This window comes from Zalophus californianus, chromosome 10, assembly GCF_009762305.2.
Source record: "Zalophus californianus isolate mZalCal1 chromosome 10, mZalCal1.pri.v2, whole genome shotgun sequence".
NCBI classification, from domain to species: domain Eukaryota; kingdom Metazoa; phylum Chordata; class Mammalia; order Carnivora; family Otariidae; genus Zalophus; species Zalophus californianus.
Window position 1 is genome coordinate 63,009,682 of NC_045604.1, and position 14,124 is coordinate 63,023,805.

Sequence of the window (14,124 nt, forward strand, 5' to 3'; positions counted from 1 at the left end):
GTCACTTGGCTCTTAATTGAATGTTTAACATTACTCATAAATTTCCAGAAAAATAAAACTATTATTGGTAAGTCAGAGCAGTCAAGCAGAAATTATGGCGCACGTCAAAAACTCAGACATAAAGGAACTATGTACGTATCAGTGAATGGAATTCCTGTCAAATGCGATGAACTACATTCTTAAACAGAGTGCTTTTTTCCCAACTAAATCTGCTTTTCTCCAAACTGTGTAACTTTGTAATTACTTTGTGTTTGTCCCTATAGTCTCTGCAAAAACAAATTTTGATTACTTTTTTTTTTTTTACCTTGAGATCACGGTACACAATCTTTCCGGAATGTAGATAGTCCAGAGCAGAGACAATTTCTGCACCATAGAAACGTGTGCGGTCCTCGGAGAACACCCGCTCTCTCGACAAATGGAAAAACAGCTGCAGGGTAAACAGCAGGGACAGGATTGTAATAATTACTGATTTAGTGGGGGAAATTAACACAAACATGCAACACCTCCCATCACCATATTGTGATGATAGATGGTGCGCTCTCAGTGGGCACCGAGCACTTTTACACAGCTGCTGCTTATCTTCTCCAGGTTTCCAAGGGGAGACTGCGAGCTGTTAAATCAGCGTTTTAATCAATATACCAATCTTGTTGAAGGCATTCTGCTTGCTACCCATTTAACCTTCACTTACCAGAGGAAAAAAGTATGCATCATCAGATTGCATTTCCCCCTTGCTATACTGTTGCTTCACTCTTTCAAGGATGAGGCATTGAGACATGATTAAAATAAATGTACACAACAGAGATGTAGTATTTCTACTTAATTATTTGATTTACATTTGATTTCAAAGAAAGGACTGCTGATTTGCTAAAACTGATGGATGTGAACTTGTTATATTCTACAACCGTCCTTGCTTCCTCAGATCCCTAGAAATGTTTTCAAAGTTTCAATCAATGTTTTCTACAATGACAAACCGTAATGCTTCAAGTTTTCACTTTAGTAATGGCCAAAAGGGACTGAGAAGCTCCTGTTATTTCCCCTTATAGTTCTACTTCAGTAATAACCACAACACCAACCTCCCCTCATATAATCATTTAAACCACACGCTCTTTCACTTCTATTCATCACCTATAGGACAGACCACTCCGCAGTCAACAGGCATTTCCTGGGAGCTCACTGTGTCCACACACTCAACTCTTCATTTAGGCCAGCTCCTCATTTACGGAACTGCCCATCTCATCTCAGTTCAACAACACATATGGGGAAGCAGCAGGTTCCAGGCAGTATGATTTGACTTCCAATGTACTATCTCACTGTATTAAGAAATCCACCAAGAACAATGAAAGACTGTTGACAGTGCTGATACACTGCTAGGTATCACAGTAGGTACCCAATACACGTCTGTGGATAAAGAAATGAACCAATCAATCGGTGTATCCTTGACTACAAGACCACAATTAACTACACCTTCACATGGATTATGGACTCTTAGCACTCCGACAAGTGTGTAAGAATGACGGTTAACCAAGATTTGTTCCTCACACACCAAATCATAATTTAGGCAACATAAAATAGATTTCTTCTGACAGATTTCTTCCCTTTTTCCACCTCCACTGAAGAGTCTATCATTATTTCAAGATCTATTTTATGCATAACCCATTTTATGCATAACCCATCACAATAAAGAGCAGGAAGGAATATAACTTAACAATTGCCAAAAAAGACTGGCTTAACACTAGTTAGAGTAAAACTAAAATACTTGGCAGATAGTCTCTAAACTCTAATGCTCTCTACTATCTTGTCATATTTTATCAAATCTAAGATGTTCTTGATTGGAACTCCATCATCATTTTAAGTTAATAGTAAGAAACAAAAAAAGTAGTCAATTAAAGCTATAATAAACCATCAAATATCAAAGGCATTCCGACTGCAGAAATGTTAAATATGTCTTACAAATGATCCAATATAGTATGCCAAAAATCAAACTAATGCATACAATTACTCAGAGATATTTCTTAAAATTTACTCATTTTATACAGGCAGATATAATATTCTTAATGCATTACCATTCAAATGAGGATGAGAAGTAGAAATAAGCATAGATCATCAGTAAAGCCATTCTGAAAAATTTCTGGGTCAGAATAATCTCTGCCATGCTTTATTCAAAATATCACTAACTTGGATGAAGGAACCCCTATGATCTCTATGTAGATTTATAGCAATCTTCTAATGGGGTGAAAATATAAACAATATTTCTAAATTTTATAAAAATAATGTCAAGCCTACTACTTACTCATCTACTCTATAAAAGACATAGATAGAGCCTCCCTAAATCAATATAATACATGCAGGCTTCTAGATCTTTATTTAGACCATATTCTTCAATTTGTCTCCCAGCCAATTTCTATAAAAATATCAGCTAAAAAAATGATACTTAAGAAGAACTCTATTTCTCAATCTGCTGTCCTCTGATGTCTACCCTTATTACCTTACAGAACTGATTCTTGCTAAGATAACCAAGAATCTCTTAGTTGCCAAATCCAATGATCTATTTATACTCCACTTCTTCCTGGTCTGCACCTGAGGACATTGGCTCTTGGCCTCCTCCTTGAACATATTCCTTGGCTTTGGTGATTCAGCTCTCTCCTGATTTTCTCCCTAAATCTCTGGATATTCCTTCTCAGTTTCTACTTTGGCTTTGAACCAGCTTTCCATTTAGTGAGCATTAATTATTTTAAAGTCACTGTATTGGGCACTAGGAAGAGAAAAAGATGGCATACAGATTAGAGAGATCATATAAAAAATAAAAGACTAAAACACAAGGGAAAAGGGGGAAGGACACAGACAATTAAAATGAGAGGAATACAAATGAATACAGTTCATGAAAATATGCCACCTTATAATAATCAATGAAGGCAAGATAAAAACATAAATGAGACAATTTAGCATATCCAGAAATAGCATTTCAGTGGAAGTGTCGGGAGATGAGTATCTTTATACACTGGTAGCTGGGATGTAAGCAGACAGCAGAAACTCTTCACAGGGCAAATGGCAATAGATACTAAAAGGACCATAGTTCTTCTTCTAGAAATGTCCTTTTAAAAAAAGGAAATGCAGAAGTCTTCTACGAAAGGATATTCTCTGTAGCAGTATATATGAAAAAAATGCAAAAGACAGCCTTCATACTATGTTGAAAAATAAAGTTAGATTTTCATCTAATACTGTATCAAAATAAATTTCTGATATAACTCATAGCTAAATATAAAATATTCAACTAATTGAAAAACTAGAAAATAAGGATAAAAAGTTCATGGGACCAGGCTTACCCTCTTGCCCTACACAACTGGGCAAAAACATATAAAACAAAAAAATGGTAACTGGGAAAAGTATATAACAGAATTCTCTTCAGATATTGGACAACAAGCAGTGCAGGACCAAGATCTTTGTGAAGAGAGAAACTAATGAGTGAGCCCTAAAACCACCAGACTTCTGTCCAAGGGCACTTTGTGGAACACATTACCAGCAGGAAAGGATTGATCTCAAGCATAACTCAGAGGTCTCACTGCTGGAGAGTGAAAAGCAGATTTTGAGGAGGATGAGGCAGATGGCATTTGCAGGACAGAACAAACACCAGTGAGGAAGAAGCTACACAAAATCCGCACAGTCCAGTCTGCTGCGGAGTACGAGAAATGCGTGCGTAAAGTTAAACTCTACGAGAACAAAGCAGAGAAGGAATGGAGGTCTGTATGCCAAACAATTCCCGGAGCTCACTCAGAGTTGAGAGACATTCAATTTCTAACCAGTCAGAACAGTGTCATTACCGAATAACCAGGCATTCAGCAGACATTTCAAAACAGTCAAAGTTAAACCCACAAAAGCTAACAAATACGAAGAAGACAACAAAATCCAGGCATTCATGTAAAATTCCGATGATCTGGTATCCATCAACAATTACTACACATAAGGAGATGCAGGAAATATGACGTATAACCAAGAGAAAAATCAGTCTTTAGAAAGACCTTAAGAACAGCAGGGATGATGGAGTTAATAGACTGACTTAAAAACAGCATATGAACAGAAAGAAGAGATAAAGGAAAATAGAAGTAGAAATAAATGGGAAGTCTAGAGAAAAAAGATAATAAATGCAGAGATCTGCGTATCTCTATGAACCTCAACATGATGAAAACTCATAAACATGCATGAACAATCAGAACATAAGAAGTCAGAGCACATTCAAATCGCAGAAAAAACAGTGACAGAAAATCTTTTAAAAACTCTGAGGGGGGCGAAAAACATTACCTACAGAGGAACAATAATACAAGAATAATCCTAGACCTCTCAGAGGCCATAAGAGCAAAAAGGCAATGCCACAATACATCCAAACAGCTAAATGGAAAACAAAATGGTATCTTAAAATTCTGCATCCAGTGGGAATATCCATCAAATAGGAAGCATATGTATGTGAGAAAAATGTTGAGGCCAGGAAAAGAGACACTGGAAGAGGTGAGGTGAAATGATCACAGGCTCGCACACAGAGCCCAAAGTCTTGGCACCCTCGCCCGGCAGGATGGAAAGGCTTCCTAAGAGACGTGGCACCCAGGACAGCCCGTGAGGTTACTGCCTCCGTAGTGCAAATACATTAGTGTCAGAGCAAAGGTCAGTGGCCAGTCTCAGCATAAAAGCAAGCCTGGGAAAGATCACTGTTCATGAGTAAGAACAACTTCATCTGATAAAAAAATTATCTGGCACAAAAAGAACCAGGAAAATAAAACCCATTACTAGGAGAAAAATGAATAGACATAGACTCAGAAAGTGACACAGATGACAGAACAGAATACTGTGATAAAACAGCTATTAAGATATAGTCTAAAAGTTCAAAAGGTAGAGAGAGGAGCATAATAAGGAAATAAATGGGAGACATATAAAAAAAAAAGTCCCAAATTAAACTCCAAGAGATAAAGTCTGATGTCCTAGATGAAAAATGAAAAACTGGATTGAATTATCACCATGCTAGACATTGTAGGAAAAAAATGATAAAAACAGACTTCAAGACACAGGAAAAAAAAATCTAAAATTAAAGATAGGAAAACAATAATGAAAATGATGAACCGAGCATTAATAAATCATGGGACAGTATCCTGCAGGCTAAGAGATGCATAAATGCACTCTCAGGATAAGACACGAGAAATGAAAGAATGGAAAAAAATACTTAAATAATGTCCAAAAAGTTTTCAAATTTGATGAAAAGTATAAGCCTACAGATTCACAAAGGCTTTAAAAAAACCAACTGAAAGAAATGTGAAGAAAATCCTACAAGGCACATCATAATTAAATAGCTGAGAGTAAGTGCTAAAAGGAAAGTGTAACAGGACGGGGGGTGGTGGTAAAGAGACTCAGTAAGGACAAGGAACAAAGAATGAGAGCAGACGTCTTGTCAGAAACGTGTAAACTGGGAGAAAGAAGAGAGGCATCTTTATAGTAATTAAATATAGAACTGGCAAAGTACAATTTTATACACAGCTAAAATAGCTTTCCAAAAATGACAGCAAAATAAAGCCTTTTGGGGACATGCAAAAGGTTAGGGAAATCATCAGAAACATTGCACTATATATGTTCGAGGTAATGCTTCAGGCTGATGCAAAATGGTACCAGATGAAAAACTGTGTCTACACAAGGTAAAGAAGAGACTGCAGATCATAACTTTGTGGGTAAATACATGTTCACTTTTCTTATGATTTTAATATCTTCAAAAGATAGTGCTGGTTTAAAACAAAAATAACAATGCACTGTGGCATTCATAGTATATGTAAAGGTAAAATGTATTAACAATAGCACAAAAGCTTAAAGGGGGAAAATGAAGGTGTGCTGGTGGAAGGGTCTTACAATATGTAAAATGGCATAGCCTAACCTGAATATAAAATGGGGTAAGTTAGGGGCGTCTGGGTGGCTCCATCGGTTGAGTGTCTGACCCTGTTTTTGGCTCAGGTCATGATCTCCAGATCATGAGATTGAACCATGTCCAGCTCCACTCTCAGTGGGGAGTCTGCTTGAGATTCTCTCTCTCTCCCTCTCCCCCTTCCTACAATCAGGCCACTCTCTCTCTCTCTAAATAAATAAATCTTTAAAATCTTTTTAAAAAATGTGTTAAATATGAGTTGTATTTAAGTTAAATATGAGTTTGTATTTAAAAACCAACTCAAAAAATCCCCCCCCCAAATTTGGTAGAGAATTCTACCAAACTCCTGAAAAAGAAATAATAACAATTTCAGGCAAATACTTGCAGAAAACAGGGGGAAATACCTCCCAAACATCACCTGAGGCCAGCATTACCTTAATACAAAACCAGACAAGGACATTACATGAAACAGTATCAATAACCCTCATAACCATAGATGTAAAAAGACTTTAACAAAACTTGACCAAATCATATCTGACAAAAGATGATAATACTATATCATGACTAGTGATGGTTAATCCCAAGAATGAAAGACTGGATTAACATTTGAAACCAATGTAATTTGCCATATTAACAGACTAAAAAAGGCAAGACCATATGATCATCTCAAATGATGCAGAAGCAGCTTTTAAGACAACTCAATGGCCGCTGATACTAAAATCTAAAAAACCTGGAACAAGAGAGAATTTTCTCAACCTGATAAAAGGCATTTAAAAATGTATAGCCAACATCACATTTAATAATGACGGACTGAATCTCTTTTCTCCCCAGGAGTGGGAACAAGGATCTTCACTCCTTTCATTCGGCATGTGCAGGAGTTCCTAGCCAAGTGAAATATGGCACAGACAGACAAATATATATACGTCATACAGATTGGAATAGGAGTTAACTGCCTTTATTCACAGATAGCAAGCCTGTCTACATAGAAATTCCGAAGAAATTTACAAAAAGAAATTATAAAACTAGTGATATTCGGAAGGCCATGGGATACAATGGCAGTACACAAAAAATCCATTGTTTTATATGCTAGCAACAAACAACTCGTAATGAAAAACACAACAGAAATATGTAAGGAAAAACTGAAAAAACATATGCAAGACCTATATACTGAAAACTATAAAAAGTTTCAATAGAAACTAGAGAAGACATAAGTAAACAGACTGAGTGCATGGGTCAGAACACTAATATTATCGACACGTCCATTCTCCCCAAACTGATCTATGGACTCAAAGCAATCCCATCACAGTCCCAGCAGGCTTTTCTGTAAAGATTAAGAAGCCGACACTAAACTTATATGGAAATGCATAGGATCTAGAAGGGTCACAACAATTCTGAGAAACAACAGTATATTTCCTGATTTTAAGATATACTTTAAAGCTATAATAATCAAGTCAGTATGGTATTGGTGTAAGGAAAGACACATCAATTGATGGAACGTCAACAGGGAGTCCAGAAACAAATATATGGCTTCAATTTTTGACAAAGGTGTCAAAGTCATTCAGAATATAGCCTTGCCAACAAAAGATGCTGGAGTAACTGGATATTCATATGGGAAAAAAATGAACCTCAATCCTTACCTTACTGTATACATAAAAATCAAATTAAAATAGGTCATAGAACTAAATGTTGTAGGTACAACTATAAAAGTTCCTAGAAGAAAATATTTGTGACTTAGGGTAGACAGAGATTTCTTAGGTAGTAGACCAAAAAAATAAAAGCCAGAAACGACAAGAATTGATAAATTGGGACTTTAAAATTAAAAGCTACTATTGTCAATATATATCAGGGAGACGATGAAAAGACAAGGTACAGTAGGGGAGAAATTATTTGTGATATATTTCACAAACTACTTATAACTCTTATAATACAATAAGAAAACAACCCAATAAATAAATAGGCAAAATATTGGTAGAGGTCACAAAAAATGTATTTGAACAGCCAAGAAGTGTGTGAAAAGATATTTAATATCATTAATCATCAGACAAATGGAACTTAAACAGCAATATTACACTTCTATATGCTGACTAGAATAACTAAATTAAAAAGACTGACCCCACCAGGTGTTGGTAAGAATGTGGAATAACCAGAATTCTCATAACATCAATATTGGAATTATCAAATGACACCACTACTTTAGGAAACAGTTTTGGAATTTTTTAAAAAAACATAAACATGCTTACTATAAACTCTGCAATGATACTGCTCAGCATTTACCCAAGAGGAAAGAAAACTGGTACATGAATGTGCATATCCCCTTTATTATTAGGCAATAACTGGAATTAATCCAAATGTACACCAAGAGCAGGGTAGATTAATACACCTTCCTATAGCCATGCAATGCATCAAGACGCAGCAAGAAAAGGAACAAGCTAGGGAGAAATGCAACAGAAAGGAAAAACTCATAAATATTGGGCTGAGGAAAAGACACAAACAGAACACCATATATTTTATGACTCCATTTCAAAGAAATTTCAGAAATGGTAAATCAAATCTTCAGTGTCAGAAGGGAGGTCAGTGGTTGCCTCGGGCCAGGTGTGGGTGGGGGATGGGGAGACAGATGGCATGGTAGAACTTTTCCAGGCTATGGAAATGGTCCACATCTTTATTATAATGGGGACTCCATGCATATATATGTTTGTCAAAATACATGTAACTGTATATTTAAAGTGAGCACATTTTATTGTATGTAGATTATACCTAATCAGAGTTGATTAAGTAATGGACAAAATCTAAATGTTGAAAAATTTGGTCAGGATTTAATAAATTAGAGTATATCTAAATAATTAATCACTAGACAATGAGTATTTATTTTATAACATTAAATAAAATGGAAAATATGTGTACATGATAAAAACAGGAAATATATTAATGTGGTGATAGCAATTATTGCTAGGTGGTAAGATTTAGAGTGGTTTTTCTTTTCTGTTTTATACCTTGAAAATTACTTGTAATTATTTATTTAATATTAATTCCCCAAAACACTAAGCTTTCCTTAAATACAGAGACCATCTGTCTCGTTCATGTCATATACCAAGTACATAAGACTGACTAGCTTGTAGCAAGAAGTCAATAAATTTTTCAACTGAACTGAAATAACTTTTTGGCTTTTTGATGTTTGCAATGAATGCAAGTTGTTACATTTATAATAGGAGAAAGCCTTACAAAGCTTTCAAATACACATACTGTTAACCCTTGTGACAAATTTAATACTCTATTAATCTTGTTTTCTTGGCAGAGGCACAAGGAAAACAGAAAGACTATGCAAGTAACCTATAGCTCTGCTTCCTAAGCACCAAACCTAATATGCAGTGTTATGTGCTTAATAAACATGTAAAGAATACAGGAAAATTCAAAAATACTTTCCAAGTAATTATTTATAGGGAAAATAAGGCTTACAGTTTTAAAGATAAAGTCCTTTTATTAGAAGCATAATAAACTCATATAAAATAACTGAATATCCTTTTGTTCAAAAACAATAATGGGTTATTTGCTACTCAAGCAAAAATCATATGTTTAGAAATTTTAAGTTCCTTTCAGGGAAAGACTACATGATTTTTTGTGTGTTCTACTTAGTCATGCTATAGGAAGACACTAATGTAAATAGATCCTCTTAACCTACTAAATACAGAACTCTATATTTCATCACAAAACCCATAATGTTTATTTTGAAAATAAACTACTATATTTTGAAAAAGTTATGCTCGTTTTTTTAACAGAAGAAGAACTGACATAGAACGTCCTACTAGTTTCAGGAGTACATCATAGTGATAGTGACTTGATATTTTTATATATAATGAAATGATGCTCACAATAATTCTAGCTATGATCTGTAACCATACACCATATATGCCCTATGCTATATATCAGATTCCCATGACTTATTTCTTTAATAACCAGAAATTTGTATCTCTTAGTCCCCTTCATCTATTTCACCACCCCCCCGGTAGCCAACACTTTATTTCCTGCATTTATAAATTTATTTCTGTTTTGTTTATTTGTTTCCTTTGTCTTTTAGATTCCACATTGAAGTGGAATCTTATGGTATTTGCCTTTCTCTGTCTGACTCATTTCACTTAGCATAATGCCATCCAGATCCATCCATGTTGTTTTGAATGGCAAGATGTATTTCTTTTTTATGGCTGAGTAATATTCCATTGTATATGTGTTTGAGTATATATACGTATATATACACATATATATATACATATATACAAAGTTGCAAAAGCACAAGTAATATATATATATGTGATATATATCATATATATATATCACATCTTCTTATCCATTCATCAGTCATATATATTCTGGCTCTTTCCATAGTTTGGCTATTGTGGACTTTGCTGCTATAAACATCAGGGTACACGTACCCGTTCGGATCACTGCATTTGTATCTTTGGGGTAAATACCGAGTACTGCAATTGCTGGGTCATAGGGTGGCTCTATTTTCAACTTTTTGAGGAACCTCCATATTGTTGTCCAGAGCGGCTGCACAAGTTTGCGTTCCCACCAACAGTGTAGGAGGGTTCCCCTTTCTCCGCATCCCCGCCAACATCTGTTGTTTCCCGACTTGTTAATTTTAGCCATTCTGACTGCTGTGAGGTGGTATCTCACTGAGGTTTTGATTTGGAATTCCCTGATGCCGAGTGATGTTGAGCACTTTTTCATGTGTCTATTGGCCCTTTGAATGTCTTCTTTGGAAAAATGGCTGTTCATGTCTTCTGCCCATTTCTTGATTGGATCATCTGTTCTTTGGGTGTCATGTTTGGTAAGTTCTTTATAGATTTTGGATACTAGCCCTTTATTTGATATGTCATTTGCAAATATCTTCTCCCATTCTGTAGGTTGTCTTTCGGTTTTGTTGACTGTTTCTTTTGCTGTGCAAAACCTTTTTATCTTGATGAAGTCCCAATAGTTCATTTTTTCCCTTGCTTCCCTTGCCTTTGGCGTTGTGTCTAGGAAGAAGTTGCTGCGGCTGAGGTCAAAGAGGTTGCTGTGTTCTCCTTTAGGATTTTGATGGACTCCTGTCTCACATTTAGGTCTTTCAACCATTTTGAGTCTATTTTTGTGTGTGGTGTATGGAAATGATCCAGTTTCATTCTTCTGCATGTGGTTGTCCAATTTTCCCAACACAATTTGTTGAAGAGACGGTCTTTTTTCCATTGGACGTTCTTTCCTGCTTTGTCGAAGATTAGTTGACCATAGAGTTGACGGTCCATTTCTGGGCTCTCGATTCTGTTCCATTGATCTATGTGTCTGTTTTTGTGCCAGTACCATACTGTCTTGATGATGACAGCTTTCTAATAGAGCTGGAAGTCCGGAATTGTGATGCTGCCAGCTCTGCTTTTCTTTTTCAACATTCCTCTGGCTATTCGGGGTCTTTTCTGGTTCCATACAAATTTTAGGATTATTTGTTCCATTTCTTTGAAAAAAGTGGATGGTATTTTGAAGGGATTGCATTAAATGTGTAGATTGCTCTAGTTAGCATTGACATCTTCACAATACTTGTTCTTCCAAACCATGAGCAGGGAATGTTTTTCCATTTCTTCATATCTTCCTCAATTTCTTTCATGAGTATTTTATAGTTTTCTGAGTACAGATCCTTTGTCTCTTTGGTTAGATTTACTCCTAGGTATCTTATGGTTTTGGGTGCACTTGTAAATAGGATCGATCCCTTAATTTCTCTTTTTTCTGTCTTGTTGTTGGTGTATAGGAATGCACTGATTTCTGTGCATTGATTTTATATCCTGCCACTTTAGTGAATTCCTGTATGAGTTCTAGCAGTTTTGGGGTGGTGTCTTTTGGGTTTTCCACATAAAGTATATCACCTGCAAACAGTGAGTTTGACTTCTTTGCTGATTTGGATGCCTTTTATTTCTTTTTGTTGTCTGATTGCTGTGGCTAGGACTTCTAATACTATGTTGAAGAGCAGGGGTGATAGTGGACATCCCTGCCGTGTTCCTGACCATAGGGGGTAAGCTCTCAGTATTTCCCCATTGAGAATGATACTCACTGTGGGTTTTTCATAGATGACTTTTATGATATTGAGGTATGTACCCTCTATCCCTATACTCTGAGGAGTTATGATCAAGAAAGGATGCTGTATTTTGTCAAATGCTTTTTATGCATCTATTGAGAGGATCATATGGTTCTTCTTCTTTCTTTTATTAATGTATTGTATCACGTTGATTGATTTGCAGATGTTGAACCAGCCTTGCAGCCCAGGGATAAATCCCACTTGGTCGTGGTGAATAATCCTTTTAATGTACTGTTGGATCCTATTGGCTAGTACTTTGGTGAGAATTTTTGCATCCATGTTCATCAAGGATATTGGTCTGTAATTCTCTTTTTTGATGAGGTCTTTGCCTGGTTTTGGGATCAAGGTAATAGTGGCCTCACAAAACGAGTTTGGAAGTTTTCCTTCCATTTCTATTTTTTGGAAGTTTCCGAAGCATAGGTATTAATTCTTCTTTAAATGTTTGGTAGAACTCCCCTAGGAAGCCATCCGGCCCTGAGCTCTTGTTTGTTGGGAGATTTTTGATGACTGCTTCAATTTCCTTAGTGGTTATAGGTCTGTTCAGGTTTTCTATTTCTTCCTGGTTCAGTTTTGGTAGTTGATACATCTCTAGGAATGCATCCATTTCTTCCAGGTTATCTAATTTGCTGGCATATAGTTGCTCATAATATGTTTTTATAACTGTTTCTTTTTCTTTGGTGTTGGTTGTGATTTCTCCTCTTTCATTCATGATTTTATTTATTTGGGTCCTTTCTCTTTTCTTTTTGGTAAGTCTGGCCAGGGGTTTATCAATCCTGTTAATTCTTTCAAAGAACAAACTCCTAGTTTTGTTGATCTGTCCTACTGTTCTTTTGGTTTTTATTTCATTGATTTCTACTTGAATCTTTATTACTTCTCTTCTCCTGCTGGGTTTAGGCTTTATTTGCTGTACTTTCTCTATCTGCTTTAGGTGTAGGGTTAGGTTGTGTATTTGAGACCTTTCTTGTTTCTTGAGAAAAGCTTGGATTGCTATATACTTTCCTCTTAGGACTGCCTTGGCATGCATCCCAAATATTTTGAACAGTTGTGTTTTCATTTTCATTTGTTTCCATGAATTTTTTTTAACTCTTCTTTAATTTCCTGTTTGACACATTCATTCTTTAGAAGGATGCTCTTTAGCCTCCATGTATTGGAGTTGTTTCCGACTTTACTATTGTGATTGAGTTCTAGGTTCAAAGCATTGTGGTCTGAAAATATGCAGGGAATGATCCCAGTCTTTTGGTACTGGTTGAGACCTGATTGGTGACCTAGGATGTGATCTATTCTGGAGAATGTTCCATGGGCACTAGAGAAGAATGTGTATTCCGTTGCTTTGGGATGGAATGTTCTGAATATGTCTGTGAAGTCCATTTGGTCCAGTGTGTCATTTAAATTCTTTATTTCCTTGTTGATCTTTTGCTTAGATGATCTGTCCATGTCAGTAAGGGGGGTGTTAAAGTCCCTCACTATTATTGCTATTGTTGTCGATGTGTTTCTTTGCTTTTGTTATTAACTGCCTTATAGAATTGGCTGCTCCCATGTTAGGGACATGGATATTTACAATTGTTAGATCTTGTTGAATTGACCCTTTAAGTAGGATATAGTGTCCTTCCTCATCTATTACAGTCTTTGGTTTAAAATCTAATTTGTCTGATAAAAGGATCGCCACCCCAGCTTTCTTTTGGTGTCCATTAGCATGGTAAATGGTTTTCCACCCCCTCACTTTCAATCTGGGGGTGTCTTTGGGTCTAAAATGAGTCTCTTGCAGACAGCATATCGATGGGTCTTGTTTTTTTATCCAATCTGATAGCCTGGGTCTTTTGATTGGGGGCGTTTAGCCCATTTACATTCAGGGTAACTACTGAAAGATATGAATTTAGTGCCATTGTATTGCTTGTAAGGTGACTGTTACTGTACATTGTCTGTGTTCCTTTCTGGTCTATATTACTTTTAGGCTCTCTCTTTGCTTAGAGGACCCCTTTCAATATTTCTTGTAGGGCTGGTTTCATGTTTGCAAATTCCTTTAGTGTTTGTTTGTCCTGGAAGCTTTTTATCTCTCCTTCTATTTTCAATGACAGCCTAGCTGGATATAGTATTCTTGGCTGCATATTTTTCTCGTTTAGTGCTCTGAAGATATCAT

General features: G+C 36.1%; 1 protein-coding gene across 6 annotated transcripts in view; it reads right to left on the reverse strand.

The window, feature by feature from the left end:
• AKT3 (AKT serine/threonine kinase 3) overlaps positions 1-14,124 on the reverse strand; it is a 316,918-nt gene that overhangs the window by 75,986 nt on the left and 226,808 nt on the right. For all 6 annotated transcript variants that reach the window (XM_027610409.2, XM_027610408.2, XM_027610413.2 and 3 more), the window contains one exon: positions 305-427. In XM_027610409.2, the coding sequence (XP_027466210.1) occupies positions 305-427 (123 nt within the window). The remainder of the gene's footprint in view (positions 1-304; positions 428-14,124) is intronic.